General features: G+C 42.1%; 1 protein-coding gene across 4 annotated transcripts in view; it reads left to right on the top strand.

Annotated features, from left to right (window-relative positions):
• DSE (dermatan sulfate epimerase) overlaps positions 1–27,604 on the top strand; it is a 77,658-nt gene that overhangs the window by 24,366 nt on the left and 25,688 nt on the right. The window contains exon 2 of one of the 4 annotated variants that reach the window (XM_077487080.1): positions 19,394–19,858. The exons of 1 other annotated variant lie outside the window; for it this stretch is intronic. In XM_077487080.1, the coding sequence (XP_077343206.1) occupies positions 19,443–19,858 (416 nt within the window). In that variant the 5' untranslated portion in view covers positions 19,394–19,442. Of the gene's footprint in view, positions 1–19,389; positions 19,859–27,604 lie in introns of those variants that run through there. 2 more of the 4 variants (XM_077487079.1, XM_077487082.1) reach the window with 2 other exon arrangements.

The following is a 27,604-nucleotide window of genomic DNA, read 5'->3' as shown; positions in this document are numbered from 1 at the left end:
GCAAATCCACTTTGCACTACAAGCGCACTTGGAAATGCAGTCACTGTAGATCTGAGGGGGGCATGCAAGGAAAATATTTAAAAAAAAAAACATTTTTGCTTTTACATGATTGGATGATAAAATCAGCAGAGCTTCCTCTCATTTCAAATCTTCCCCCTCAGATTTGCAGCAACTGAACTTGCAGTGCAAAGTGGATTTGCCTTTAGTAAATCAACCCCTTAGTCTGGGTTCACACTATACAGATTACATGTGATTCTTTGCAGTGCGATTTGAGCCCATTCATTTTGTATGGGCTCAATTCTCACCACACCGCACAAAAAAGGTTCAGTCATCATTTTCTTTCATTATTTATTTATTTGTTCGCAAAGGAATTCACACCCATGTGGTCTGATTCATGCAGTCCTATTGCGTTTTTTGCTGCCTGTTTTGGGGTGTCATTAATTTATTATTGACACCGGTGGCAGATCGCATGAACTGAGTGCAATTTCAGTCCTGTGCATGAAATAATCAGGATTTGCTGCGTTTTCTTCACCGCATATATTTGAGCAGTGGCTTACAAAAAGCTGATTGAAGTTTGCCAAAAGCTTTTAAAAAAACGTCCAGAAAGTTTCATAAAAGCTTTCTGTACACACTGCTCATATACAAGCTGAAGCCCATTGGAAAAAAAGCCTATACCCTGTGATTATGCACAGCTGTGCTACACATTTCACAGAGCCTACTTTCCACAGAACCCCTGGGAGATGCCCCATCTCAGTTAAGCCAACAAGAATGTACATTCAGATTGTAGCACTAGTATGAGTAGGTCTATAAAGATAACTATATTCTCATCTGCGTAGCTTCAGATTACCACGTCACCTAGTGGTAGATTGTAGGGGAACTGTACCCGTGTAATACCCAAAGTCTCAAAGTCCTCAAGATCATCAGGAGTGTTCAGATGGGCTGTATGGCCAGAGTGTGTGACTGAGAAGCAGAAGATAAAACCACCAACTATATGGTATCTCCCTGGATAAAGAACCTGTAGCAGGGGGTGCAATCCCCTGTTGCAGCGCGCAATGCTGGAAGGATTGTGATATATCTTGACCTCCACATAATTGTATATAATGTTGTCCTAGTTCCTGGCCTTGTGTAAAATCTATTCTTTCAGGCTGGATTCACACCAGTGAGAATTGGATGTGGATTTCTCTGCATCCAATTTGCATATCAGGAGATTGTGACCGTCTCTCTATGGAGATGATTCACCCATCTCTAGTGCGAATTGCACAGGAGTCCTGTGCGTTTTCTGGTCCGTTTTGGGCTGAAATCTGGCCTGGAATGGAGATGCACGAGACTCCCTGCTGTGAGCCGCTCCATTGCTCAGTGTGAACCCAGCCTCTGAGATAACAGCAGACCACGTTCCTTGGCATTGTGTTGGTTCAATGGACAAAGATTTATGGGTCCTATGCTATCCATAGAGTTGGAATGGATGGGAGCATACACTCCTCTAAATGGGAGAATTAAAAGGACTCCTCCTATAACACAGGTGGACACTAATAAGAGACAATGATGAGGGGGTGGGCTGCTCCAGCCCAAAGGGATTTGGTCAGAATCCATACACTAGACAAAGATTTGGGGGGCACACCCTAAAAAATGCACAAAAGATGGTGCAGCCATAAGACCAAAGAGACAGAAAAAAAGAGCATACACATACAAAAAATGACATTTAACTCCTGCAAGGCCTATAGGAGGAGTCCTTTTAATTCTCCCATTTAGAGGAGTGTATGCTCCCATGGTTCAGAGAAGCAGGATCTTCCATTCTTGGATAGCGTAGGACCTACTAATTTGGGGTACTTTGTGGCAGTAAGTGGGCTTAGCACTATATGACCATATAGTGTGACCAAACCTCGTATTTTCTAAATATGCTCTGGTGGCTTTAGATAGCCTTGCAGGAGTTAAATGCCATGTTTGTATGTGTGCGCTGTAATTCCTTTTTTTTTTTCTGTGTTGGTTCAATGGACTCCAGTATGCCCCAAAGTTATGTCTGCTGGCTTCTGTTGTCAAAGTCCTTCAAAGGTCTGTGCAAATCCAAGCTTGTGAGCTACATGTGCTCTAGTAACACTGTACTTGCTGTAGTGCCATATTATGGTCAGCCTTGGTCTTTTGCACACCATCAGCATTGTGGCCATAGCTCTAATGTCAGAGGAGATCTGAAATGGCTGCGATAGGGTGTTCTCTATGTCAAGACCTACCAATTATCAGGTGTGGGAACTGTTCCAGATTGCCTGCAGTGTGATCACTTGTAGATAGAAGTGGTGTTCCTGTTTTAGAGCAGCTGTTAAGAGTGAGGCTTGAGAGGTTGTACGCTGGTTGCCCTGTTGGGTTCTGAACAGCTTGAGAGCGGCTGAGCTAATGTCCTGGTATCCTAGGATGAGCGGGACAATGTGGAACTCTGATCAGTCTTCCCCATAGTGCCAAAAGAGATCTTTTGCTTAGGTCTCCAGTAAAGAGCTTTGGTTCCTGGAGCTCCTAGATTTAGTGGCCATGTTGAACCAGAGCTAGATCATTCCCCTAAAAGTAATACATTTTTTGCATTTGTAAACTACCAGAATAGATTTGGACTGTTTGAAGTCTTTGTAAATCTCAAGCCTACGCCTGAAATGATTGGAATACCTGACTGAAATTAACCAAATTTCAAGATGTCATTATCCTAGAAGCTTACATATTTCTCCATTGGTAATTTAAACTCTATAAAGAAAACTTGAGCTGAGAAATGTGTAGACGTTTATTACTGGTCTCTCCTGAAGATTTTGTTAGGCAGTTATGTTGATCCAGTTCCATAAAAGCTTTTTTAATTATGATCAGGATGCATGTGATTGGCTGCAGCCATGGTTTGATATTTTTAAGCCTGGCTATTTTTAAATCGAAGGATGTCTGGCAAGAGGATGATGACAGACAACCTGTGGCTTGAATTGTGTCTGGTTTATCTGGACCTGGCTGGAATTCTCACCAGTGTATGGCAACTTTTTTTTTTTTACATTAATACAGAAGACACATTTCACATTTATCTTGTTCAGATACAGTAAAACTACACAATACATAAAATAGCCCTACAAATAATAATAATAAAAAATAAAAATAAAAACACTCAGATCCGGTAGCCCTCTCTTTCTCCCCTCCTCATCCTCCCTCCCCCACTCAGGAGAGTCCCATCAACTAATATCCCCCTCCATTTTATGGCAACTCACATTTCAAGGCCTAGGACCCCCACCCAGTTTTTCCAAATAGCCTCAAACTTTCCTCAGCAATTTTCTATGTAGAAGAGTAAATTTTTCTTTTAATAAAGTTTCTTTTATTTGCGATCTCCATTCTTCCACTTTCGGTGGATAAGCAGAGATCTATTCCTGTGAAATTACCGGTAACTTTCGTGCCTAGAATAAAATTCTCGTTATTGTATCTTTAGTATTTTAGTAGTACTTTAGTAGTAACAAACTAGATTCCTCCAATATATTTAGTATACAAATTCCAGGATCTACGGACAGTTTGATTTGAAGCACCTCATTAACCACTTAAGCCCCGGACCATTTTGCAGCTAAAGGACCAGGCCCCTTTTTGCGATTCGGCACTGCGTCGCTAACTGAAAATTGTGTGGTCATGTGACGTGGCTCCCAAACAAAATTGACATCCTTTTTTCCCCACAAATAGAGCTTTCTTTTGGAGGTATCACCTCTGTGGTTTTTATTTTTTGCGCTATAAATAAAAATAGAGTGACAATTTTGAAAAAAATTCAATATTTTTTTACTTTTTGCTATAATAAATATCCCCAAAAAATATATATATATATAAAAACTTTTTTTTTCCTCAGTTTAGGCCGATATGTATTCTTCTACATATTTTTGGTAAAAAATAAATAAATCGCAATAAGCGTTTATTGATTGGTTTGCACAAAAGTTATAGCGTCTACAAAATAGGGGATATTTTTATGGCATTTTTATTAATAATTTTTTTTTTACTAGTAATGGCGGCGATCATTTTTATTGTGACTGCGACATTATGGAGGAACACTTTGGACAATTTTGACACATTTTTGGGACTGTTGGCATTAATACAGCGATCAGTGCGATTAAAAATGCATTGATTACTGTAAAAATGTCACTGGCAGTGAAGGGGCTAACACTAGGGGGCAGTGTAGGGGTTAAGTGTGATCTAATTTGTGTTTCTTACTGTAGGGGGCGTGGCTTGGTGTTCGATTTCTTGAGATAAGACCCAGCTTTTGATCCTTCTCCCTCAACAGTGAGATTATTTTAGAGTTACTGAATTTAAATTCAAAAGTATGGGCCTGAATCTGTAATGCCCTGTACACACGGTCAGATTTTCCGATGGAAAATGTGCGATCGGACTGTGGTGACGGAAATTTAGATCGTGTGTGGGCTCCATCAGACTTTTTCCGTTGGAATTTCCGACACACAAAGTTTGAAATCTGGATCTAAAATTTTCAAAACAAAATCTGTTTAAATTCCAATCCTGTGGAGACAATTCCTAAGCACAAAATGCCACGCATGCTCAGAATAAACTACGAGACAAAAGCTATTGGCTACTGGCCTCTTTATAGAAACATCGTACATGTTATACGTCACCTCTTTTTTAATAGGATTTTTCGACAACTTTGTGCGACCGTGTGTATGCAAGACAAGTTTGGGCTAAAATCCATCAGAAAAAATCGGATTTTGTCGTCGGAATGTCTGACCGTGTGTACAGGGCATAAGGCATGTCTGAGTTGCAGGTATAAGCCCCTGTACACACGGTCGGAGATTCTGCCAACCAAATCCGTCGGATTTTGTCCGTCAGATTTAGTCTGACGGATTATGTCCGAAACTGTTGCATACACACGGTTGGACTAAGTTGTCGAAAAAACTGATCTTTCAGAACGTGATGACGTAATTTCGTTACGATGGGACTAGATTCAGGCTAGTAGCCAATAGATTTGATGTAGGAATTTGATCTGAGCATGCGTGGCACTTGGTCCGATCAAAATTCGCTACACATGATTGGAGTATGTCCGACCGGCCCAGTTGGTCGGGAAATATTTCCAACATGTTGGAAAATTGGGTCCGACAGAGATTCGGACGGAATCAGTCCGATGCATACCACACACAGTCGTATTATCTGATGACACAGTCCAATAAGACGCATTCCGACGGATTCTCCGACCGTGTGTACGCGGCATTAGAAGAACCTATGCCTCGGAATCCCAAATTCCTCAGACAATTGAGAAAATGATTTAAGGCTATTATTTTCAAACTATTGCTCCATAAGTCTCAATCCCTTCCTCTGCCATAGCTCAAACCCTTCCAGCCTCTACAGCTCGTCACAGTTTATGTTATTCCAAATTGGGATATAGGGGGTATAGCCCCTGATATTAGTAATATTTCTCATTTCCTGACATAACTTAAACAGTTTACCTGACACAAACTTTTTGTCCATTTGTAAGGTTTTTGTCTCCAGCAAGGAAATCAATCTATCTCCCTTACATAGAGGTAATAATAATCCTTGTTGTGGAATGGCAAGTCCCCCCTCATCTTTGACTAACATTAAACTTGTTTGTTTTATGCGTGATTGTTTTTCTTTTCCAAACAAGCTTGCAGAACAGAGATTCTATCTTTCTGAACCAAAACCCTGTTATCCAGATGGGACAGTTATGGAAAATATACAATAACTGTGGGGCCCAGATCATCTTTAGGGGGTTGGCTCTACCAATCACAGTTAGTGGTAATTTGCACCATCTTTGGCATTAATCTCTGAACCTGAGTAACAATGGCTTGAGATTCAAATCAATATAGTCCTCTGCATTTCGTGTTACTTCAATCCCAAGATAATTTAATTTATGTGTTATTTGTATTTGTTTAGCCCCACTTGGTAAAGAGATATTCACATCATGCAAAGGCATCAATATTGATTTCTCCCAATTGTATGGCAACTTTAGTTACCAAATTTAACTTTTTTATAAGCCCCTTGCAGTCTTCTGTATTGTAGAACTGTGTAGCAAACAGTGCAGCGATAGGAAGAGACAACAGATTGATGGGGGAAATTAGCTCAATAGTCTACTGCTTCTCCTTTCACTGCCCAGTTAAGGCCAGGGAAGGAACAAGACCAGTAAGTACTGACTGCAGCCGAACAAAAATTAGGTCTCTGACCCGCCAGAGCTGTGTTGTTTGGCTGAGCTGTGTGAATGTCAGGACTGGGCGGACAGAAGTACAATCCTTTGTTAGGTAAAACAACTCCTTTTGTGGCCTCATGTCATAAAAACGTCAGTAGCATTAGCTGTAGAAAGCTGTAGTTGTAGAATGAGTTTTTGCAGCGTTTTTCTGCTTTTGTGTGGTTTTGCAGCTTTTTATTTATACTATACTCCCACAAAAGCTTATGGCTTAAACACAGAAAAGCCATATTTTTCAGTGTTTTTAAGGTTTTATCAGAGTTGGAGCATTTTTTTTACAGCTGAAACCCACAAGTTCTAGGGGTTTTTTTTTGCAAGAAAACGCCCCTGCCAACAAACGCTGATAACACCCCCTATGGGGGTGATTTACTAAAGACCTATGCCTGCGGTGCAGTGGAGAAGTTGGAGCAATTGCACAAAAAACGGAACGCAAGACATTTATCAAAAATGATAGTGCACTCACATGCACCAAACCATATTAACAAAGGAAGTGCTATTGCGCATTTGCGCAATCTATCGCGCCTACCATTAGCAAGCGCAGCCAATGTAATCTACATTTTTGTCTGAATACTGTGGGTAACTTTACTACAGTTTCCCATCTTCTATTTCCAGGCTAAAATGTATTTATATAATCTTGTTTAAATGCACAAATTCTGTCCAGAACATGTAGATCTGTCTTACAACTAATCAAGTCTTTTTACACCTTTCAGCTTACTGAACTGCACATGCGCATTGACAAAGCTCACCATTTTATCCTCGCCTGAGAGGGCGCACACGCTTTAGCTTGTTAAATATGTCTGATGCGCCTGAGTGCATTTGCGTTCTCCCGCGTGCATAACTGCTTATACATCGGGCACTTTTTCATTGTAATGCTGATCATGTTAATGAGCTTTTCCTTATCACATGGAGAATATTCCTTCCACTTTCATTCCATTCATTCATTTCTTTTTGAAACAACTCTAATATTCATTCTAGAGATCCTCCTATCAAACACCTGTGCGGATCTTCCCTGGACTTGGATGTGAAATGTCATAATTGTCAAAATGTAATTGTGGGCATTTTATGGTGATAGTCTATAATCACTGGTGGACCCGAAACTTCCATGAAAACATCTTCTATGTATTCTTGACAATTCATTTCCCCATACACTGCAATGTGATTGGATAACGTCTGAGGCCGGGTTCACACATATGCGAATTGGATACAGATTACACTGCATCCAATTCGCATGACATTTTAAAATACCTTCATTTGAATGAGGCTGGTTCACATATCTGCGGTGCATTCGCACTCCGCATTGCCAAAAAAAGTGTGCGTTTTCTAGGCAGTGCGGTCTGGCTCAGGTGTGAATTCAGACCTATTATCTTCTATGGGAATGCATCTGATTCGCAGATGCATTCCATTGTGAACAGGCATTCTCTCCCCCTGCTCACTACACCCCCCCCCCCCCCCGCTCAACTGATCCGCAGATATAACACAGAGGGGCTGATTTACGAACTGTTTGCGCCATGAGTTGAGGCGCAACGTACGTTTTGGTATTTACAAAACGTTTGCGCTGGTAACACAGCGTTATTCCCCATTTACTATAGTAATCTCAGTGCACGGGAGGAGGCGATCAGTGCGCTATTCAACTCAAAATTAAAAGAAGCTGGAAGTGCCAATAGTATGGGGGTGATGCGAGGAAGTGAATAACTGCCCAAGTAACAAATATCCCCAAAATAGAATGAGAAAGTAACTTTTTCTGAACAAGCCTCCTGTGCCTGCAAGTACGTTTAGAACTGCGTGAGGTCAATTTATGCACAAGCACGTTCAAATGCATTAGTTTACCACACCGGCAAAATCTTAGTAAATGTCAAGCAACGTAAATGCATTTGCGTGGGTTGAACGGGCGCACCTCTAAACTTGACATTCTTTTTTTTACGCTGGTTCACTTTTATGTGTTTTTTTAATGATATTTGCACACAGGTCATGTTAGCATATACGTTAGTTACGTTGCCAACATGTTAAAAATATGTAAAAATAAATAAATATTATGTAAAAAGACTCTCACTCCTCTAGTTCCTCCTAAAAGGGCATTTAATTTTTCCCCTCTAATGCATATGATTTCCTTGGGCTAGCTTTTGTTTTTAAAGGTGAACTCTACACTCCATTCTGCTCTTGTCTTCCCCGTCGAATGCATATGTTTTATTTGGGCTAGTTTTTGCTTTTAAAGGAGAACTCTACACTCCAGTGCTCTTGTCTCCCTCTTCTAATGGATATAATTCTTTGGGGCTAGCTTTTGCTTTTTCTTTTAAAGGGGAACTCCACACTCCAATCTCCAAAGGCTGTGATCTGCCTTCACCAATCCAAACCACGTCCTTTTTCAGAGCAAACAACAGAGCCAGCTAGGAAAGGCACAAGAATATCGATCGCCCAACTCCCTCCCAAGCCATTCAAGGCCACATGCACTCAACATAGCTGGCTGCCTTTTTGGTCGTGTTGGGCTCAGCCCGATACCAACCACAAAGCACCTTGTACCCACTAGTTTAAAGGGGCTTTTTATATTCTGTAAAGCCCCCTGTCTGCAGTCCCCCACAACCCCAGCCTAGGGTTGTGTGGAAGAGGCCCCTGTGCCCCTAAATATGGGAAAAAGGTGGACTTTTGGGGTGCCTGAGCCCCTCCTGCCCCCAAGCATACACCCCCCTTTTATGGTCTGGCTTGCTGTGTGTTTGGCTTGGGGGTTTGTTAGTGTGTGGGAGGGCACAATATTTTTAGATTTTGGGGTGGTATTTTTCACATGGCGGGTTCTCATTTGAAGCCTTTACAGCCCCAAATGGCCTTGTATGTATTGGGGGGGGCAGGCTATTTTTGGTTTTGTGTTAAAATCTTGCAGCTGCAATGTCGATTTGTATGTTTTCTCTAAAGCCGTACATCTTTGAAGCAGCATTTTGGATACATGCTACAGATGCACCACTTTACAGGCAGAGTAACCCCCCCCCCCCAACTTACTAGCTTTAGGGCTAGTTCACGCCATAAAAACACAGTCCAGATGCTTTTCTGCATGTGCGTTTTTGAAGCAATCTGGTGCGTTTATGATAGGTTTTTGATGCAGTCCAGTACTTTTTTCAACATTCTTTTTCCTTAACCTTAAGGACATGATGGATGATGTGTTTCATTTTGAACGGGGGGGGGGGGGGTTGTGCTAGCTGCATTTGGGTTGGTCTGGGCATGCTCAGGGACTTTGTTTTTTTCCTGTGCCTTTTGGTGTTTGAAATGCATTTGGGTTGGTCTGGGCAGGGACTTCAGTTTTTTTTTTGTGTGTGAACAGCACTTGGATGTTTCTGGGCATGCTCAGAGAGGGTGCTTTTTGGGTTAGTAATTTAAAGACATCCTTAACAGGTGTGCCCACTTTGAAGTTCTGTCTCTAAATTGGGTGAACTTGCATTTTGTGTGTTTCATGGACTGTACATGTGTTTTTCAATTGCCTCATTAGCACAAAAATCCATGTTATTATTATTATAATTATAAACTATTTATATAGCCCCACAGTTTACGCAGCGCTTTACAATGTATAGGGGCGACAACACAATTACAGTACAGTTCAATACAAAAGGTACAGGAGGCCCTGGTCATAGAGCTTACATTCTAAAGGGAGGGGGTGGTGGTACAAAAGGTAATAGCTGCAGAGAATGATTTGATGGGGGTGGCTCGGGGACAGTTAGGTGGGTGTGGGATAGGCTTCCCTGAATAAATACGTTTTCAGGGATCTCCTAAAGGTGGACAGGTTAGGGGCTGATTGGATATACTGTGGCAGGGAGTTCCAGAGGAAGGGAGAGCCTTTGGAGAAGTCTTGAAGGAGAGCATGGGAGGCAACAAGGGAGCTAGAGAGCAGGAGGTCCTGGGAGGAGCGGAGGGGACAATTTGAGCAATATCTGCAGATGAAGTTGATGATGTAGATGGTAGTTGTGAATGGCCTTGTATGGTATGGTTTGAATTTTACACGGTGGGTTAGTGGGAGCCAGTGAAGGGATTGGCAGAGAGGGGCAGCAGTCACGGAACGATTAGTGAGGTGTATTAGTCTAGCAGCAGCATTCATAATAGACTGCAGGGGGGATAGCCTGTGTAAGGGTAGGCCATTAAGGAGAGAGTTGCAGTAGTCAAGGCGGGAAAAAAATCAAGGAGTGAATACGTTGCTTTGTGGTGTCATTAGTCAGGAAGGGTCGAATTCTGGAGATGTTGCGGAGGTTAAGGCCGCAGGATTTAGCCAGTGATTGGATATGGGGGCTGAAGGAGAGGTCAGAGTCAAGGATTACACCCAGGACCCTGGCATGAGTGGAGGGACCAATGGTTGTGTTGTTGATATTAATGGTGAAGTCACGGGAGGGGGGACCGTTGAGGAAAAAATATAACAAGCTCAGTTTTAGAAAGATTGAGTTTGAGGAAGTGGTGTGACATCCATGCTGATATGTCATTCAGTAAGTTTGAGATCTGTGAGGAGATCGAGGGGGTGAGCTGAAGAGTGGAGAGATAGATCTGGGTATCGTCGGCATAGAGGTGGTATTGGAAGCCATGGGAGGTTATCAGCTGGCCCAGGGAAGAGGTATAGAGTGAGAATAGGAGAGGCCCAAGGACAAAACCTTGGGGTACCCCAACAGAAAGAGGAAGGGGAGTGGAGGAGATGGAGCTGTAAGTGACACTGAAAGTGCACTGAGATAGGTATGGGATAGATAGGTATGCGCTGAGATATGTTATATAAAGCTTGCAGATAGCATTCTTTATCTTGCCCTGAAAAGAGGCGAGTTTGTAATATGTATTTTCTCTTTGTATTTTGTTTATGTCTTTGCACACAGATGTGTATTCAAGAAAGTTATTTTTTTTGGGTGATATTTTCCCCTGAAATATGTTTGTTGTCAATGTGTGTCATTTGTAGGTTGTTCACTTTGATTTAATTGTCTGTGCTGCATTATTTTACTAAATCTTTCTCAGGATGTTGTGACTAATGTTTACAATTTTAATAGATATTCATTTGTGGGCGCAGTCCTTTTAACTCATGTTAACTATATTCTGTGTACATGTGTTTTTGCTTTCCTTGCTCTTTTCCAAGTCCTGTTTTGTTGACCAATAAAATTTGTAGCAAATTTTTATGTTTTGTGTTTTTTGTTACTTTTCATGCAACACATTTCCCAGCTGCAGCTTAACTAGGCTGATTGGCGTGGCAAATCCCAAAAATGTGTGATTTGTCTAAGTTACTTTCCTGGTGCCTTCATGATAACATATGCATGGATTGTGCGTATGCGGCCATGGATAGGCACCAGGAAAGAAATTATAGAGAGCTAAGTATTACATTTTCCATTTTAGCGCAGTGGATCTCAGCCTCAGCCTCATTTCTCAAGTACCCCCGACAGGACATGTTTTGGGAATTTTATCTTGGCTAAAATACCAAGCAATTGACGGATTTTAAAGCACCTGTGCAAGATGAAGGAAAACCTGCAAACATGGCCTGTTGGGGGTACTTGAGGACAGGGTTGAAAAGCACTGATTTAGAGCACTGAGCTAAAATCTAGCTCAATACCATCCTATTGTAATTTTGGGCATTTGGGGGAAACCAAGTGTTAAAACCCCTTTTTATCTTTTTTAGGTTGGGCTTTGCGTCCCTTTTCTTAAAATTGGCTTCACTTCCTGTCACAGCCAAACAGGAAGTGAGGGTAAAACCCTACCAATGCCTTGACTTGGGGACACACAGATCAATCTAACTAGTGTCCCCATTAGGCAAATTGCACTCTAGCACTTTGTTGTGTACACCCCAAATTCTTAGCTATTTTTGGGTTAATTAACCGCTTAACCGCTGTACTTTTCTTATTTTTTTAAATAAAAAAGTGATTTTTTTTAAAATAGAAATGCGTTTGTAAGAACATTCTGCAAATACATTGTGACATAAAATATTGCAATCATATCCATTGTACTATGCTAAAAATATACCTATATAATGTTTGAGGGTTATAATTAATTTTCAAGCAAAAAACTACATATTTTAACTTGTAAACAGAAATAGGCTTGGTCCTTAAGTGGCTAGACATATAACATATTTATGGTAAAAATCTGCATAAATGTATGCTGTGTGTGTGTTTTTTTCATATAGATTTATTATAAAATATATATGTATCATATGCATATGTAGACTTAGAAATAGAAAGATCAAGAGAAATAGCTACAGTTTGTTTTGAATAAATATATGACATATGATGGCTAACTTTAATATGGGGGGGGGGGGAACTACCCATTGACACACACATGATCACACAGATAATATGCTCGAAATACTCCCCTCTTTGTGAGCAATATATTTTTCACACTTTTTCAAAAAAAGGGGTTACAACATTACTACCTTTGGTTTCTGTAACCACTTAAGGACCGCCTCACGCCGATATAAGTCGGCAGAATGGCACGGCTGGGCACAATCACGTACCGGTACGTGATTCTTTAAGTGCTCAGCCGTGACGGTGCGCTCCCGACCCGGTCCTGTGCTCCGTGGCCGTGGCCACGGGACCAGCGGATAGGGTTGCCACCTCATCCCTTTAAACCCGAACACACATTAAGTACACAGGTTCTGTGGCTGATTAAGGTGGTAATGAAACTCACTTGGTGCCTTATCTGCATTAAATTAGCCTCAGAACTTGTGTAATTTATATGTGTTCGGGTTTAAAGGGATGAGGTGGCAACCCTACCAGCGGACCCGATCACCACCGGTGTCACGCGATCGGGTCACAGAGCTGAAGAACGAGGAGAGTTCTGTGTAAACAAACCTCTCCCCGGGATTCCCTGTGTGGCTGTCGCCGATCGTCTGTTACCTTTTATAGGGAAGGACGATCAGTGACATCACAAGCCAGGCCACGCCCCCCTACAATAAAAAAAAAACACATCACGTCATACTTAACCCCTACACTGTCCACTAGTGGTTAACTCCTTCACTGCCAGTGTCATTTACACAGGAATCAGTGCATTTAAATAGCACTGATTGCTATATAAATGACAATGGTCCCAAAAATGTCTGATGTGTCCGCCATAATGTCGCAGTCACAATAAAAAACGTGGATCATTGCCATTACTAGTAAAAAAAATCATAAAAATGCTATAAAACTATCCCCTATTTTGTAAACGCTATAACTTTTGCGCAAACCAATCAATAATCGCTAATTGTGATTTTTTTTAACCAAAAATATGTAGAAGAATACATATCAGCCTAAACTGAGGAAAAAATATGTTTTTATATATTTTTTGGGGATATTTATCATAGCAAAAAGTAAAAAATATTGAATTTTTTTCAAAATTGTCGCTCTATTTTTGTTTATAGCGCAAGAAATAAAAACCGCAGAGGTGATCAAATACCACCAAAAGAAAGCTCTATTTGTGGGGCAAAAAGGACGCCAATTTTGTTTGGGAGCCACGTCGCACGGCCGTGCAATTGTCAGTTTAAGCGACGCAGTGCCGAATCGCAAAAAGGGTCCTTTGGCTGCAAATTGGTCCGGGGCTTAAGTGGTTAAGAACTAAAGTTCTGAGGGCCAGTTCACACCAGATGCAGTCCATGTGCTTTTTTTCTGCACCAGAACTGCAGAAAAACTGCACTGAAACTCACTGCATGGTGTGAACTAGAGCCATTGGAATACATGGAAAACACTGAATGCATTTTTAGTGCTAGTTCACACCAGAAACTGACGGAACTGATTGTATTGGTACATAAAAAACGGAACTGCATGGAACTGCATCTGGTGTGAACTGGCCCTGAGGCTGGATTCACACCTATGCAGTTTTAGTGCTTTTTGCATTTTGAAGATTTGCACTACAGTCCGTTTAATATGGTTTCCTATGGAACATGTTCTGTAGAGCAAATCTGCAAAAAGCACTAAAAATGCATAGGTGTGAATCAGGCCTAAGTGCAGAAAAAAAGCGCAAGGAACTGCAGCTTTTTTTTTCTGTTGACACATTCTGAATAGGAGTTACTAATCAGCTACACCACCAGACACAAGCTGCTTTCTCTTTTTGGGTATTAACCCTTTACACATTGCATGGTGTATGGGGAAATAAATTGCTCACACAGATGAGTAGATTTAGACATTATTCAATCACATTGCACAGTGTATGGGGAAATGAATTGTCCAGAATGCATAATACACAGACATGTATTAAGAAGATTTTTTCATGGACGTTTCAGGTCCACCAATGAATATAGACTATCACCATAAAATGCACACGATTACATTTCTACAATTATGACATTTCACATCCAAGTCCAGGGAAGATGCGCACAGTTGTTTGATAGGAGGATCTCTAGAATGAATATTGGAGTTGTTTCAAAAAGAAATTAATGAATGGAATAAAACTGGAAGCAATATTCTCCATGTGAGAAGGAAAAGCTCATTAACATGATCATTACAATGAGCAAGTGCCCGATGTCTGTTCTGTATTTAAGAATGTGTCTGCGCCCATGCACGCAACGATTCTGCGCATCCGGCGCAAGTCACCAGCTGGTTTCTATTCATTTAAGTATGCTCCATGTCCCAATAACTATTCCTGCATGCGCAAATGCGCCAACATGTTTGTAAATCAGCCTTTATGTGTGCATGGACACATAGGATAACATGCTGGGGAGTTTGCTGGCTGTAGAAAGAAGCCAAAAACAGCAGCTGTAAAAACGTCCAATGTGCATGATGCCTATATGTATTTTATATGTGCCGTTGGCTGTTTTGTCTGTAGTTGAGCTTTAATTTTTCATGCTCCGTCTTCCCTTTTATTTTGTCATGTTTAAGTGAATTATAGATCACTTAAAAATACTTGTTTTTTTAAACTTGACATCTATAAAATATATGCATTCAAATATGGACTGGTGAAAAGGGCAGAGAGAATCTGTTGTAAGAATAAAAAAAAATTTGATTTGAATGCCAAGGTGAAAGCCCAAGTGAGAGATTATTGCCTTAAAGCGAAGGTCCACCCTAAAAATAAAATAAAAAATATGCATAAAAAGGCTCCTAAAATGTGAAAAAAAGTTGAAAAAAAAATGTTGTTTACTTACCAGAAATGGCTGTTTCTAGGCAGATCGTCCTAATCTGCCACTTCCTATTCAGTCTTCATTCTTCTCCTCCTTGTGTTGTCTTCTAAGGAATGGGGTGCGCTGTCTTCTGGGACCTGTGTGTGTCCCAGAACACAGCCGCCATTCACAAAGCACTGCGTGACTCGCGCATGCGCAGTAGGAAACTGGCAGTGAAGCCGCAAGGCTTTTCAAAATAACAAATGCAATAATAGAGGTCAGATAAAAGTTTAATGTAGCATAACATTTTTGGTAGTAAAATACAGTCGACCCCCACAAAGTCGCGGTTACCTCTCTGGCAGATGCAGCCCAGCATTCCCACATCATAACAGTTTACCGCTTGTAGCTATCTCGAGTGTTTTGCTGATTGTTCTCGTGTTTTTCATTTTGTTCCTAAAGTCCTGAGATGCTGCCCAAACGTCCTGCGCCTTCTAAGGCTTCTGGCAATGAACCTAAGCGCCAAAAGTTTAAAAATTAGGCATTTATAGGCTTTTTCTTCCCACATTTAAAATGTGCGTTTTTTCACATTTCGCGGGTGCTCTACCAATGTAACTCCCTCAAATTTCAGAGGGTTGACTGTAGTATGTTTTGTATAGGGATGTACACCTCAGGCCACAAAAGGGATATTTGAGGCTGCACAAGGGACAGAAAAGGTTATTATTTGCTACCTTGCTACAAATTATCTAACATAAGACATATATTATGTACAACCGTGATGTGCTTCTGCATAATATGCAAAAGTGTGTGTGTGTGTGTGTGTGTGTGTGTGTATGTTTTCATTACAGGAAGTAGCTGCATTACTATTTTGTATACTGAATGCATCCTCTAGTCCAGACATCATTTTTATTTTTTTATTTTTTATTTTATTTTATTTTTTATACTGAAAGCTCTAACGGTAGTAATTCCAAGTGCATTAATGCAGCTACAACCTCCTTTGGTATAAAAAAAAATGCAAAAATAATCAGCAGGCAACTTTCTTGTGTGTTTTAGCCATTAAGTATTTCAACTACTTGTCTGGGTCAATGCAGACCAAAAATCCCTAGAGGAAAGAAAAGGAATTCTTTACATTCTTCAGAGGGGAAAGGTTAGAGCAGAAGGAAAATTAGAAGACAGAATTGTGTTTAAATATACTAGCCAGGAGTGAAAATGGAATCTGCCGTTAATTCCTTATTGCTTGAGTGAGTGTGCACATTCACAATAAACTTGGCTCAGGGCCTCGTTTTTCCTAGGACTGCTTGTATACAGCCTGCTACCGTTGGCCCACATAATGAGTAAGAGCACATTTTAACCACTTAAATTTACTTTAAAAGAAAAAAAAATACTCTATTAAGGCCTATGCTACAGGGGACATTTTGACCATGTGGTGTCATCTATATTTTCTAGATTATCCATTTTCTTTTTTCACTCTTAAAAGCACTGCTGAGCAGTTTTAGGCCCCTTTCACACATGCGGACATTATGTCCGTATTTCATCCATCCGTTTGCGGATGAAATACGGACATACATGCATTCCTATGGGATAGCGGGTGTCTGCGGATAAACATCCGCAGACACCCGCTATCATCCGCCTCCGCTATTGTCCGATTCTGCAGACGGAGGAAAATCCTATTTTTCTATCTGTCTGCGGATCGGATGAACACGGACAGACGGTCCGTGTTCATCCGATCCCCCATAGAGGAGAGCGGAGATCTGACAGGGCAGTCCCTGCACAGTGTGCAGAGACCGCCCTGTCCGCCGCCGGCTCAGCGGGGACAACGGAGCGATCCCCACTGAGCAAGCGGATCATCACGGGGCGGATCATTACTGTGAAAGGGGCCTATAGGCTGGATTCACACCTATGCATTTTTAGTGCTTTTTGCATTTTGAAGATTTGCACTACAGTCCATTTAACATGATTTCCTATGGAACATGTTCTGTAGTGCAAATCTGCAAAATGCAAAAAGCACTAAAAATGCCTAGGTGTGAATCCAGCCTAAAGGATAGCATTACTTGCTTTCTTCAGCTCAGATATACTAAGTACCTGGATTTCAAATGTGCTGGTACATCTTGGCCAGCAATGAAAAAAGTTTTCAATAATGGGCTGCATCTTCTCCTTAAAGTAGTTATAAACTCTGTTAAACCACTTTAACCTACAGGTAAGCCTATAACAAGGCTTGCTTGTAGGTACCCTGAATATCTCCAAAACTTGCACAATTTGGGAGATATTCACTGTATCTGGATGTGCCAACATCATCGGCACATGCACACTGCAGAAACGGTTCGCTCGTGCTGTTTCTTCAGAAACTGTGCCGTGACCGGTGGCTCCCGTGCGCATGCTTGGGAGTGACATCGTTACGGCTCTGGTCAATCACAGCGCTGAAGCCGGCAAACCTAGAAATAACTCTAGGAGATATGTCAAAGTTCATAGCGGTGTGCGGGGACTGCTGCAACAGCTTTGATCTAAGGTGAGTATTTCATAATGAGCTAGTATGCATACTAGCTCATTATGCCTTTGTCTTGCAGGTTGTGTGTGTGGTTTTGAGTTTACAACCACTTTAAAGTGATACTAAACAGAGAAGTGTTAAGAGCCTTAAAGGGGTTGTAAAGGTAAATGTTGTTTCACCTTAATGCATTCTATGCATTAAGGTGAAAAAACATCTGACAGTGCCTGCGCCCCCAGCCCCCCCGTTTTACTTACCTCACCCCTCGAAAGTCCCGCGCTTGTCCCCCGACATCCTTTCCACCGTTCAGCATGGCCGCTGATTGGCTGGAGTGGATGGATGGAAAGCAGCACAGCCATTGGCTCGCGCTGCTGTCAATCACATCCACTGACGCGGAGTGCCGGGGGCGGGGCCACGTGATACAGCGAGCAGCTATAGCCGCCGGCTGTATCACGGGAGCGCGCCCGCAGATGCTTCTCACCATGCGAGGGAGCTTGCATGAACGTGAGAAGCATCTGAGGGAGGAAGCCGAGACAGCCGCCGAGGGACCCCAGAAGAGCAGGTTCGGGGCCACTCTGTGCAAAACGAGCTGCACAGTGGAGGTAAGTATGACATGTTTGTTATTTAAAAAAAAAAAAAAATAATTCTCTTTACAATCCCTTTAATTCACATAAATGATATACACAGTATCATGCCTTATTCCTGCAGTGCTGTTGTAAGGTCACATGTTCTTTTGGCATCTGCAGGGAAAGCTCCTTGGAAGGGGCTTCTATTTACCCTGCTGATGTATGCTTTCAACGGTATGTGTCTGGCCAGCCCTGATTGGTGCTGTGCCCGTCACATGACTAAAAAAAAGTTTCAGAAGTACAGTTCAAATTAAGTTATAAAAAAAAAGTTTTATAGTTCCTTATAAATCTTTATTGAACATAAAATGTGTATTTTTGTGCATTAATATGGTGAGGGCGAAGTGAGAAATGATTGACACTAGATTTAATTTTGTTCAGACATCTGCATCTAAGGGTTTTTTTTTTCTTTACAGATATTGGCATTTCTACTTGACATATTTAATACTGATTTATAATAGCACAAAGTTTTTTTTTTTGTGAGTGTCTTAGTAAGGTTATCAGTATGATTTTTTTTTTTGTTTTTTTTTTTTATAAATATTTTTTTTTATAAATATTTTTTTTTTTGCTAAAAAAAGAAAACAAAAAAAGAAACTGCTGGGCACTGACTGGCATCATTGCTGGGCACTGTTGGGGCTGCACTGATTATTGGTGCATTGACCAATGCCCTGATTATCTGTGCAGATCTTCCCTGTGAGGAAATGCCACTGATCAGCTCTCCTCACATGCTGTCAGTGTGAGGAAAGGAATGCTGATAACAAGCATTTCCTTGTTTATATGTGATCTGCTGTTATTGGACACAGCTGATCACATGGATAAAGAGCCCTGTCACTGGCTCTTTACCAAGATCGGTGATGCGCCATATCCCAGGGACTGAGCACACCACGATCGCTGTGCAAAATCATGACGTTGTCCCAGAACATGAGAACCGCCGCCTGCCCGTCAATTGACAATACGGCGGGCAGGAGGTGGTTAAAGTAGACCTAAACTTCTAACACTTACCCTTGCCCTCTGCAAGAAGAAGAATTGTGGGAACTTTGGTTTTATTTTTGCTATATTTTTTTATTTTATTAATTTTTCATGTTCTTCTCTTCCCCAGGCAGTATCAAAGATGATCTGGCAGAGTGTGTGGCCTGGAGATCTTATGCTACAATGAGGACACTCACACGGGTGGCCCCCAGTGTGTTCTTCATATACCTGCTTTCTTGTATAATTGTGTGTGGTACAGAGGAAAACGCAAATTCTAAAATCCCATTTTTAAATGCAAAATATGACGGCTATCCCATGTTGTACTTTTCCAAAGGCGAAGTGGCGAGACTGCGTGCCCAAGCAGCAGGTAGCCATCAGTCCATTGCATCACGTATTAATGAGGCAGTTCATACAATGCTGACTAACCCCACCGAATACCTACCACCTTGGGAACCAAAGGATTTTTCGGCCAGATGGAATGAAATATATGGCAACAATTTGGGAGCACTGGCAATGTACTGTGTCTTGAATCCTGACAACACTGAAGCAATTGGCTTTGCAAGAGATTATATGGAAAGAATGGCAGCACAGCCTAGTTGGTAGTTTTTTTTCTTTTTTTAAATGTTTCTTTTTTTATGTACTTTAATATTATATACTATTCGAATGAGCACATCTTGACAACTAGTGCCCTCTCTGGTATTGCTCATTTAGTTTTATAAAATGTTTTTACTGAATGTTTGTTTAAAAACAGTAACCGAAAATAAAGCCAAACATATTTTTGGGTTATGCCCAGAGATGCTTTTTAACATGGTCTAGAGACCAATGTTGATGTCTAAGGATTGTAGGTGGCTCTGATCTGCCCGATTTATTTTGTTTACCTCCCAAAAGCAATCAGCCAACAGACCAGGCCCAAAGATACAATATCTACAGTATCCTCACCTGGTCTGACCAGCCTGAGTGACTGTCATCTCATGTCTATGGGTAGTTTATAGGGTTCCGACAATCTTCTCTTTTTTTTTTTTAAGGCAACTGACAAGTTGGCTCAAATCTATATTAGTGTGCTACAACAAAGAAATAAACAGGGGTTATGTTACTTGGTCAATTTGAGGCAAGTTGTATTATTGCAGTTTCTTTTTGGAGCAGTATTTAAACTCAAAAGCAAACCTTTATGATTTTGAAGCTTACCAGTTCTTAGATGTGATGACTGTATTAGCTTTGCTTCTTCTTTTTTTCACTAACCAGTATGTCTGTCTGTTTTTCAATAGCTGTCCTGCAGATGTAGCAGTTACAGGGATGAGACAAAACATTTACCACTGAGGGTTGCTTACAATTATCAGTTTATTTTTGTAAAACCATTATTCCAAAAGGGGGGGGAAAAAACGACTGCTTATGAAGTGTTCACTGGTGTTTGGCTTCAAATTTATTACTGTATTTAAGTCTGCTAGTACATCTAACAGTCCCATCCCCCCAGACTGACATTACTGCTGTCCAAAAGTGGCCCATACTCCTTCATCCAGAGAGTAGGCACTATAATACAAGAGTGTGTTACTGGCCAGATCACCAGGGGGAAAAAGAAGGGAAAAAGCATAAAAAAAGAAAACGAATGCTACAACCACAGCGACGCTACATTTTGGGTTTAACCACTTCCGCCCCGGAAGGATTTACCCCCTTAATGACCAGGCCATTTTTTTGCGATACGGCACTGCGTTGCTTTAACTGACCATTGCATGGTCGTGCAAAGCTGTACCAAAATAAAATGTAATGTCCTTTTTGGGGATCTGCCTTGTTTACATAGGCAGATCCCCGTTATGCTTCTCGGTAACATGATCGCAGGTAGCCGGCAGACATCAGGTCCGCCGGGCATGAGCATTGGCTCCTCCGTGCAGCGGGCGCGCACGCCCACAAACTATTGCATGAAATGGCGTTCTGGTATGTGGTTTCACTCAATAGAGCCGCCCTGCCGCAGTATATATGCAGTGGGTGATCTTTAAGTGGTTAATAGCACTTGAAGGCCTTGTGCATGTGTGCTCTCGCATGCATAGGAGCAGTGTGTACTGACACTTCTACATAGCATTTGCAAAGCTTCCAGGCAGTTTTGAAGACTTTAATCTTCACTTTACTATTAGTTTGAGGATACTAACCCTTTCATGCTTAATCCTTTTTCTGACATTAGTTGTTAAAATCCGTATTTTTTGCTAGAAAATTACTTGGAACCCCTAAAATTATATATATATATATATATATATATATATGTTTTTTTTTTTAAGCAGAGACCCTAGAGACTAAAATGGAGATTTGTATCTGCAATATAGTATTTGCGCAGCGGTCTTTCAAATGCAATTTTTTGGGAAAAAAAGCCGCTTTCGTGAATTAAAAAAAAACTGTAAAGTTAGCCAATTTTTTTTGTAGAAAGATGATGTTATGCAGAGTAAGTAGATACTGAACATGTCATGCTTTGAAATTGCGCACACTCGTGGAACGGCCACAAACTACAGTAAAATCTCCATAAATCTCCAAAATTCTACAGGTTGCCTGTTTAGAGGTACAGAGGAGATCATTTGCGGACTTGACTTGCATATGAGTTTGCTTCTGTGAGCGAGCATGGAGGGATGGGGCGCTTTTTACTTTTTTATTTTATTTTTACACTGTCTCTTTAACTACTTCAGCCCCGGAAGAATTTACCCCCTTCGTGACTTTTTGCGATTTGGCACTGCGTCGATTTAACTGACAATTGCGCAGTCGTGCGACGTGGCTCCCAAACAAAATTAACATCCTTTTTTTCCCACAAATACAGCTTTCTTCTGGTGGTATTTGATAACCCCTGCGGTTTTTATTGTGCTATAAACAAAAAAGAGCGAATTGTTTTTAAAAAAATGCATTATTTTTTACATTTTGCTATAATAAATATCCCCAAAAATATACAAATTTTTTTTCCCTCAGTTTAGGCCAATACGTGTTTTACAAATTTTTGGTAAAAAAACCCCGCAAAAAGCGTTTATTGATTGGTTTGTGCAAAAGTTATAGCGTTTACAAAATAGGGGATAGTTTTATGCCATTTTTATTCATTTTATTATTATTTTTTATTACTAGTAAGAGCGGCGATCAGCGATTGACTGCGACATTATGGTGCACACATCAGACATTTTTGACACATTTTTGGGACCATTGTCATTTATACAGCAATCAGTGCTCTACAAATGCACTGATTCTTGTGTAAATGACACTGGCAGTGAAGGGGTTAACCACTAGGGGGTAGTGTATGGGTTAAGTGTGCCCTGGGGAGTGTTTCTAACTATGGGGGGCATGGCTACGTGTGACACATCACTGATTTCTGCTCTTGATCACAGGGAGCAGAGATCAGTGACACTGTCACTAGGTAGAATGGGGAAATGCTTGTTTAGATTAGTATCTTCCCGTCCCGTTCTTCCTCCCTGTGAGGAGATCGTGGATATCCACACAGCGATCGAGTCTGCAGGACCCACAACCCGACTCATGGAGCTTGCTGCGGGCACGCCTCTTAATGGGCCATGTACAGGTACGTTAGTTTGCCTGTAGGAGCCCTTCTGCCGACGTATATCGGCGTGCGGCGGTCGGCAAGTGGTTAAAGAGGATCAGAATTATTATTATTTTTTTATTATTATTATTGCTGTCACAAGAAATATAAATGTCTCTTGTGACAGTAATAGTCAGTGACAGATACTCTTTATGGAAGGATCTGGGGTCTATAAAACCCCAAATCTCCGCTTTGTACTTAAAAGTAATCAAAACGCCAAAATCAGCATTTTGAAATACTAGGAATTTTTTTAAATCAATGCCATTGGCAGCCAAGTAAACGAGAAGTAATGTCATGCAATTACTTTCGGGCTACTTACTAGATCAGAGACCCGATCAAAGCCGATTCTAGCTTTGTTCGGTGTTCAGCCAGCCAACGGACTCGTCGGCTGGTCACTCGGGCCTCCCGTTGGGACGAGAGAGCCGAAGGTACAACCCCTTTAACCCGAGGCTGCATATTCATTTTCGGTCATCGTGAAAAATTTTAATAGGAACATAGGCTGTCACTTTAACCAGTTGCCGACCGCCGCACGCCGATGTACGTCGGTACAATGGCACGGGCAGGCATAAGGACATACATGTACGTCCCTTGCCTCCCGCGGGTCGGGGGCCCGATCGGGCCCCCGCCCGGTGCCTGCGGCGGTCGGTATTCGTTCGGGAGCGATCCCGGACGAGGGGACGGCCATTCATTCATGGCCACCCCCTCGCGATCGCTCCCGACGAATAGAAATCCCCGGTGACATCACTTCCTCTCCTGTAATGTAAACACAGGAGAGGAAGTGATGTATTCTCTCCTCCGTGTCGGTATTTTTCGTTCCGACACGGAGGAGAGCGGATCAGTAAGTTGCACCAACACTCTACACACACAGTAGAACATGCCAGGCACACTCACACCCCCCCTTTACCCCCCGATCACCCCCCCAATTACCCCTGCCCCCCAGTCACAGTGACACCAATGTCATTTTTTTTTTTTTTTTTTGCATTGGTGTCATTTGTGACTGTAATAACTGTTAGGGCAGTTAGAGTTAGCCCCCTTTAGTTCTAATGTACCCCCCTAACCCCCCCAATAAAGGTTTAACCCCGTGATCACCCCCCGTCGCCAGTGTCACTAAGGCTGGGTTCACATTGCAGCGGTTTATGAGAACGAATGTGATTCGCACCGCACTGCAGTGCAAATCACATCCGATCTCTGTGCGATTCGAGTTCAGCCATTCGCCGCACCCGCCACACCCGCCGCAAATTCGCACGGGACCCTTTTTTTGGCCCGCAGCAGAATCGGATCGCATGGGTGTTCACACCATGCGATCCGAGTTTGCAGATCGCACTGCGATATGCGAACTGATCTGGGGGTGTCAGTAACATTTCACTGACACTCCCAGCAGTTCGCATAGGGCAGTGTGAACTGCCGCCGGGAGGCATGCGATGCGGGAACCCGCCGCGGATTCGCGGCGTTTCCGCATCGCTCCAGTGTGAACCCAGCCTAATAAGCGATCATTTTTCTGATCGCCGTATTAGTGTCACAGGTGACGCTAGTTAGGCAGGTAGGTATTTAGGTTCGCCGCAGCTTTTTATAGCGCCAGGGACCCCCATATACTACCGCATAAAGCCCCCTGATTGCCCCCTAGTTAACCCTTTCACCAGTGATCACCATATAACTGTTACAGGTGACGCTGGTTGGTTAGTTATTTTTTTATAGTTTCAGGGCACCCGCCATTTATTACCTAATAAAGGTTTAACCCCCTGATCACCCGGCGGGTGTCATTTGTGACTAATAACTGTTAGGGCAGTTAGGGTTATCCCCCTTTAGTTCTAAGGTACCCCCCTAACCCCCCCAATAAAGGTTTAACCCCGTGATCACCCCCCGTCGCCAGTGTCACTAAGGCTGGGTTCACATTGCAGCGGTTTATGAGAACGGATGTGATTCGCACCGCACTGCAGTGCAAATCACATCCGACCTCTGTGCGATTCGAGTTCAGCCATTCGCCGCACCCGCCGCAAATTCGCACGGGACCCTTTTTTTGGCCCGCAGCAGAATCGGATCGCATGGGTGTTCACACCATGCGATCCGAGTTTGCAGATCGCACTGCGATATGCGAACTGATCTGGGGGTGTCAGTAACATTTCACTGACACTCCCAGCAGTTCGCATAGGGCAGTGTGAACTGCCGCCGGGAGGCATGCGATGCGGGAACCCGCCGCGCATTCGTGGCGTTCCTGCATCGCTCCAGTGTGAACCCAGCCTAATAAGCGATCGTTTTTCTGATCGCTGTATTAGTGTCACAGGTGACGCTAGTTAGGCAGGTAGGTATTTAGGTTCGCTGCAGCTTTTTATAGCGCCAGGGACCCCCATATACTACCGCATAAAGCCCCCTAATTGCCCCCTAGTTAACCCTTTCACCACTGATCACCATATAACTGTTACAGGTGACGCTGGTTGGTTAGTTATTTTTTTATAGTTTCAGGGCACCCGCCATTTATTACCTAGTCTCACTAGTGTACCCCTAAATTTAGGGGTGTCTACTTTCCAAAATGGGGTCATTTGGGGGGGGTTTGTGCCATCTTGGCATTTTATGGCCTTCAAAACTGTAACGCCCTTAGAAAGCCTGAAGGCGGTGCTTGGTTTTCGGGGCCCCGTACGCGGCTAGGCTCCCAAAAAGTCCCACATATGTGGTATCCCCATACTCAGGAGAAGCAGCAGAATTTATTTTGGGGTGTCATTTCACATATGCCCATGGCATGCGTGAGCAATATGTCATTTAGTGACAACTTTGTGAAAAAAAAAAAAAAGTTTGTAATTTTCCCGCAACTTGTGGCAAAATATAAAATATTCCATGGACTCAACATGCCTCTCAGCAAATAGCTTGGGGTGTCTACTTTCTAAAATGGGGTCATTTGTGGGGGTTTTGTGCCATCTTGGCATTTTATGGCCTTCAAAACTGTAATAGGTAGTGAGAAGTGAACTCAAAAATTTACGCCCTTAGAAAGCCTGAAGGCGGTGCTTGGTTTTCGGGGCCCCGTACGCGGCTAGGCTCCCAAAAAGTCCCACATATGTGGTATCCCCGTACTCAGGAGAAGCAGCAGAATTTATTTTGGGGTGTCATTTCACATATGCCCATGGCATGCATGAGCAATATATCATTTAGTGACAACTTTGTTAAAAAAAAAAAAAAAAAAAAAAGTTTGTAATTTTCCCGCAACTTGTGGCAAAATATAAAATATTCCATGAACTCAACATGCCTCTCAGCAAATAGCTTGGGGTGTCTACTTTCTAAAATGGGGTCATTTGTGGGGGTTTTGTGCCATCTTGGCATTTTATGGCCTTCAAAACTGTAATAGGTAGTGAGAAGTGAACTCAAAAATTTACGCCCTTAGAAAGCCTGAAGGCGGTGCTTGGTTTTCGGGGCCCCGTACGCGGCTAGGCTCCCAAAAAGTCCCACATATGTGGTATCCCCATACTCAGGAGAAGCAGCAGAATTTATTTTGGGGTGTCATTTCACATACGCCCATAGCATGTGTGAGCAATATATCATTTAGTGACAACTTTGTGTAAAAAAAAAAAAAAAAAAATTTTTTTTGTCATTATTCAATCGCTTGAGGCAAAAAAATAAAATATTCAATGGGCTCAACATGCCTCTTATCAATTTCCTTAGGGGGTCTACTTTCCAAAATGGGGTCATTTGGGGGGGTTTTGTACTGCCCTGCCATTTTAGCACCTCAAGAAATGAGATAGGCAGTCGTAAACTAAAAGCTGCGTAAATTTCAGAAAACGTACCTTAGTTTGTAGATGTGACAACTTTTGCGCAAACCAATAAATATACAATTATTGACTTTTTTTTTACCAAAGACATGTGGCTGAATACATTTTGGCCTAAATGTATGACTAAAATTGAGTTTATTGGATTTTTCTAATAACAAAAAGTAGAAAATATCATTTTTTTTCAAAATTTGCGGTCTTTTTACGTTTATATCGCAAAAAATAAAAATCGCAGAGGCAATCAAATACCATCAAAAGAAAGCTCTATTTGTGGGAAGAAAAGGACGCAAATTTTGTTTGGGTACAACATTGCATGACCGCGCAATTACCAGTTAAAGCAGCGCGGTGCCAAAGTGTAAAAAGACCTCTGGTCATTTACCAGCAAAATGGTCCGGTCTGAAAGTGGTTAAACAAGCATTAAAGTGGTGTTGCCACCAAAAAATTAAAAGCTGCTTAAAATTCGTAAAAAAAATAAAAAATAGATAATTGGCAAAAAAAAATTTTTTTTACTCACCTCTAAATACCGGTTGCTAGGGGGTCCCTCGTAATCTGCCTTCTTCATTGCCCGGGCTGGTGACATCACTTCCCCTCGCGCCGCACATTCACCTGGGACCTGTCATGTGTCCCAGGTGACTGTACGGCGTATCATGGCGCCCTGCGCCGCTCGCGCATGCGCAGTGGGTGCCCGGCTGTGAAGCCACAGCCGGGTGCCCACAGTATGCATGACGGCGCCGCGAGCGGAGCGGGGAGCGAAGGGGGGGCTTCGTTCCCCCGCATCGCTGGACCCTGGGGCAGGTAAGTGTCCGATTATTAAAAGCCAGCAGCTGCAGTATTTGTAGCTGCTGACTTTTAATTTTTTTTTTTAGGGGGTACCCCACTTTAAGTTAGTCAGGTTATTTATTGTGTTCAACAAAGCTGTCTAAAGCTTCTGAAAAATGTTGCAAATATTTTCGTCAAGCTTATTGTACACATTGATTTATACAGGCTGACTCCTGTGTGTACAATACCTTAAAACATATTCAAACCCTTACTTTGTAAAA

The sequence above is a fragment of the Lithobates pipiens genome, unplaced genomic scaffold (genome assembly GCF_037356315.1).
Source record: "Lithobates pipiens isolate NorthernLeopardFrog02 unplaced genomic scaffold, aLitPip1_a1.2 Scaffold_18, whole genome shotgun sequence".
NCBI classification, from domain to species: Eukaryota; Metazoa; Chordata; class Amphibia; order Anura; family Ranidae; genus Lithobates; species Lithobates pipiens.
This window is presented reverse-complemented; position numbering and strand designations above follow the sequence as displayed.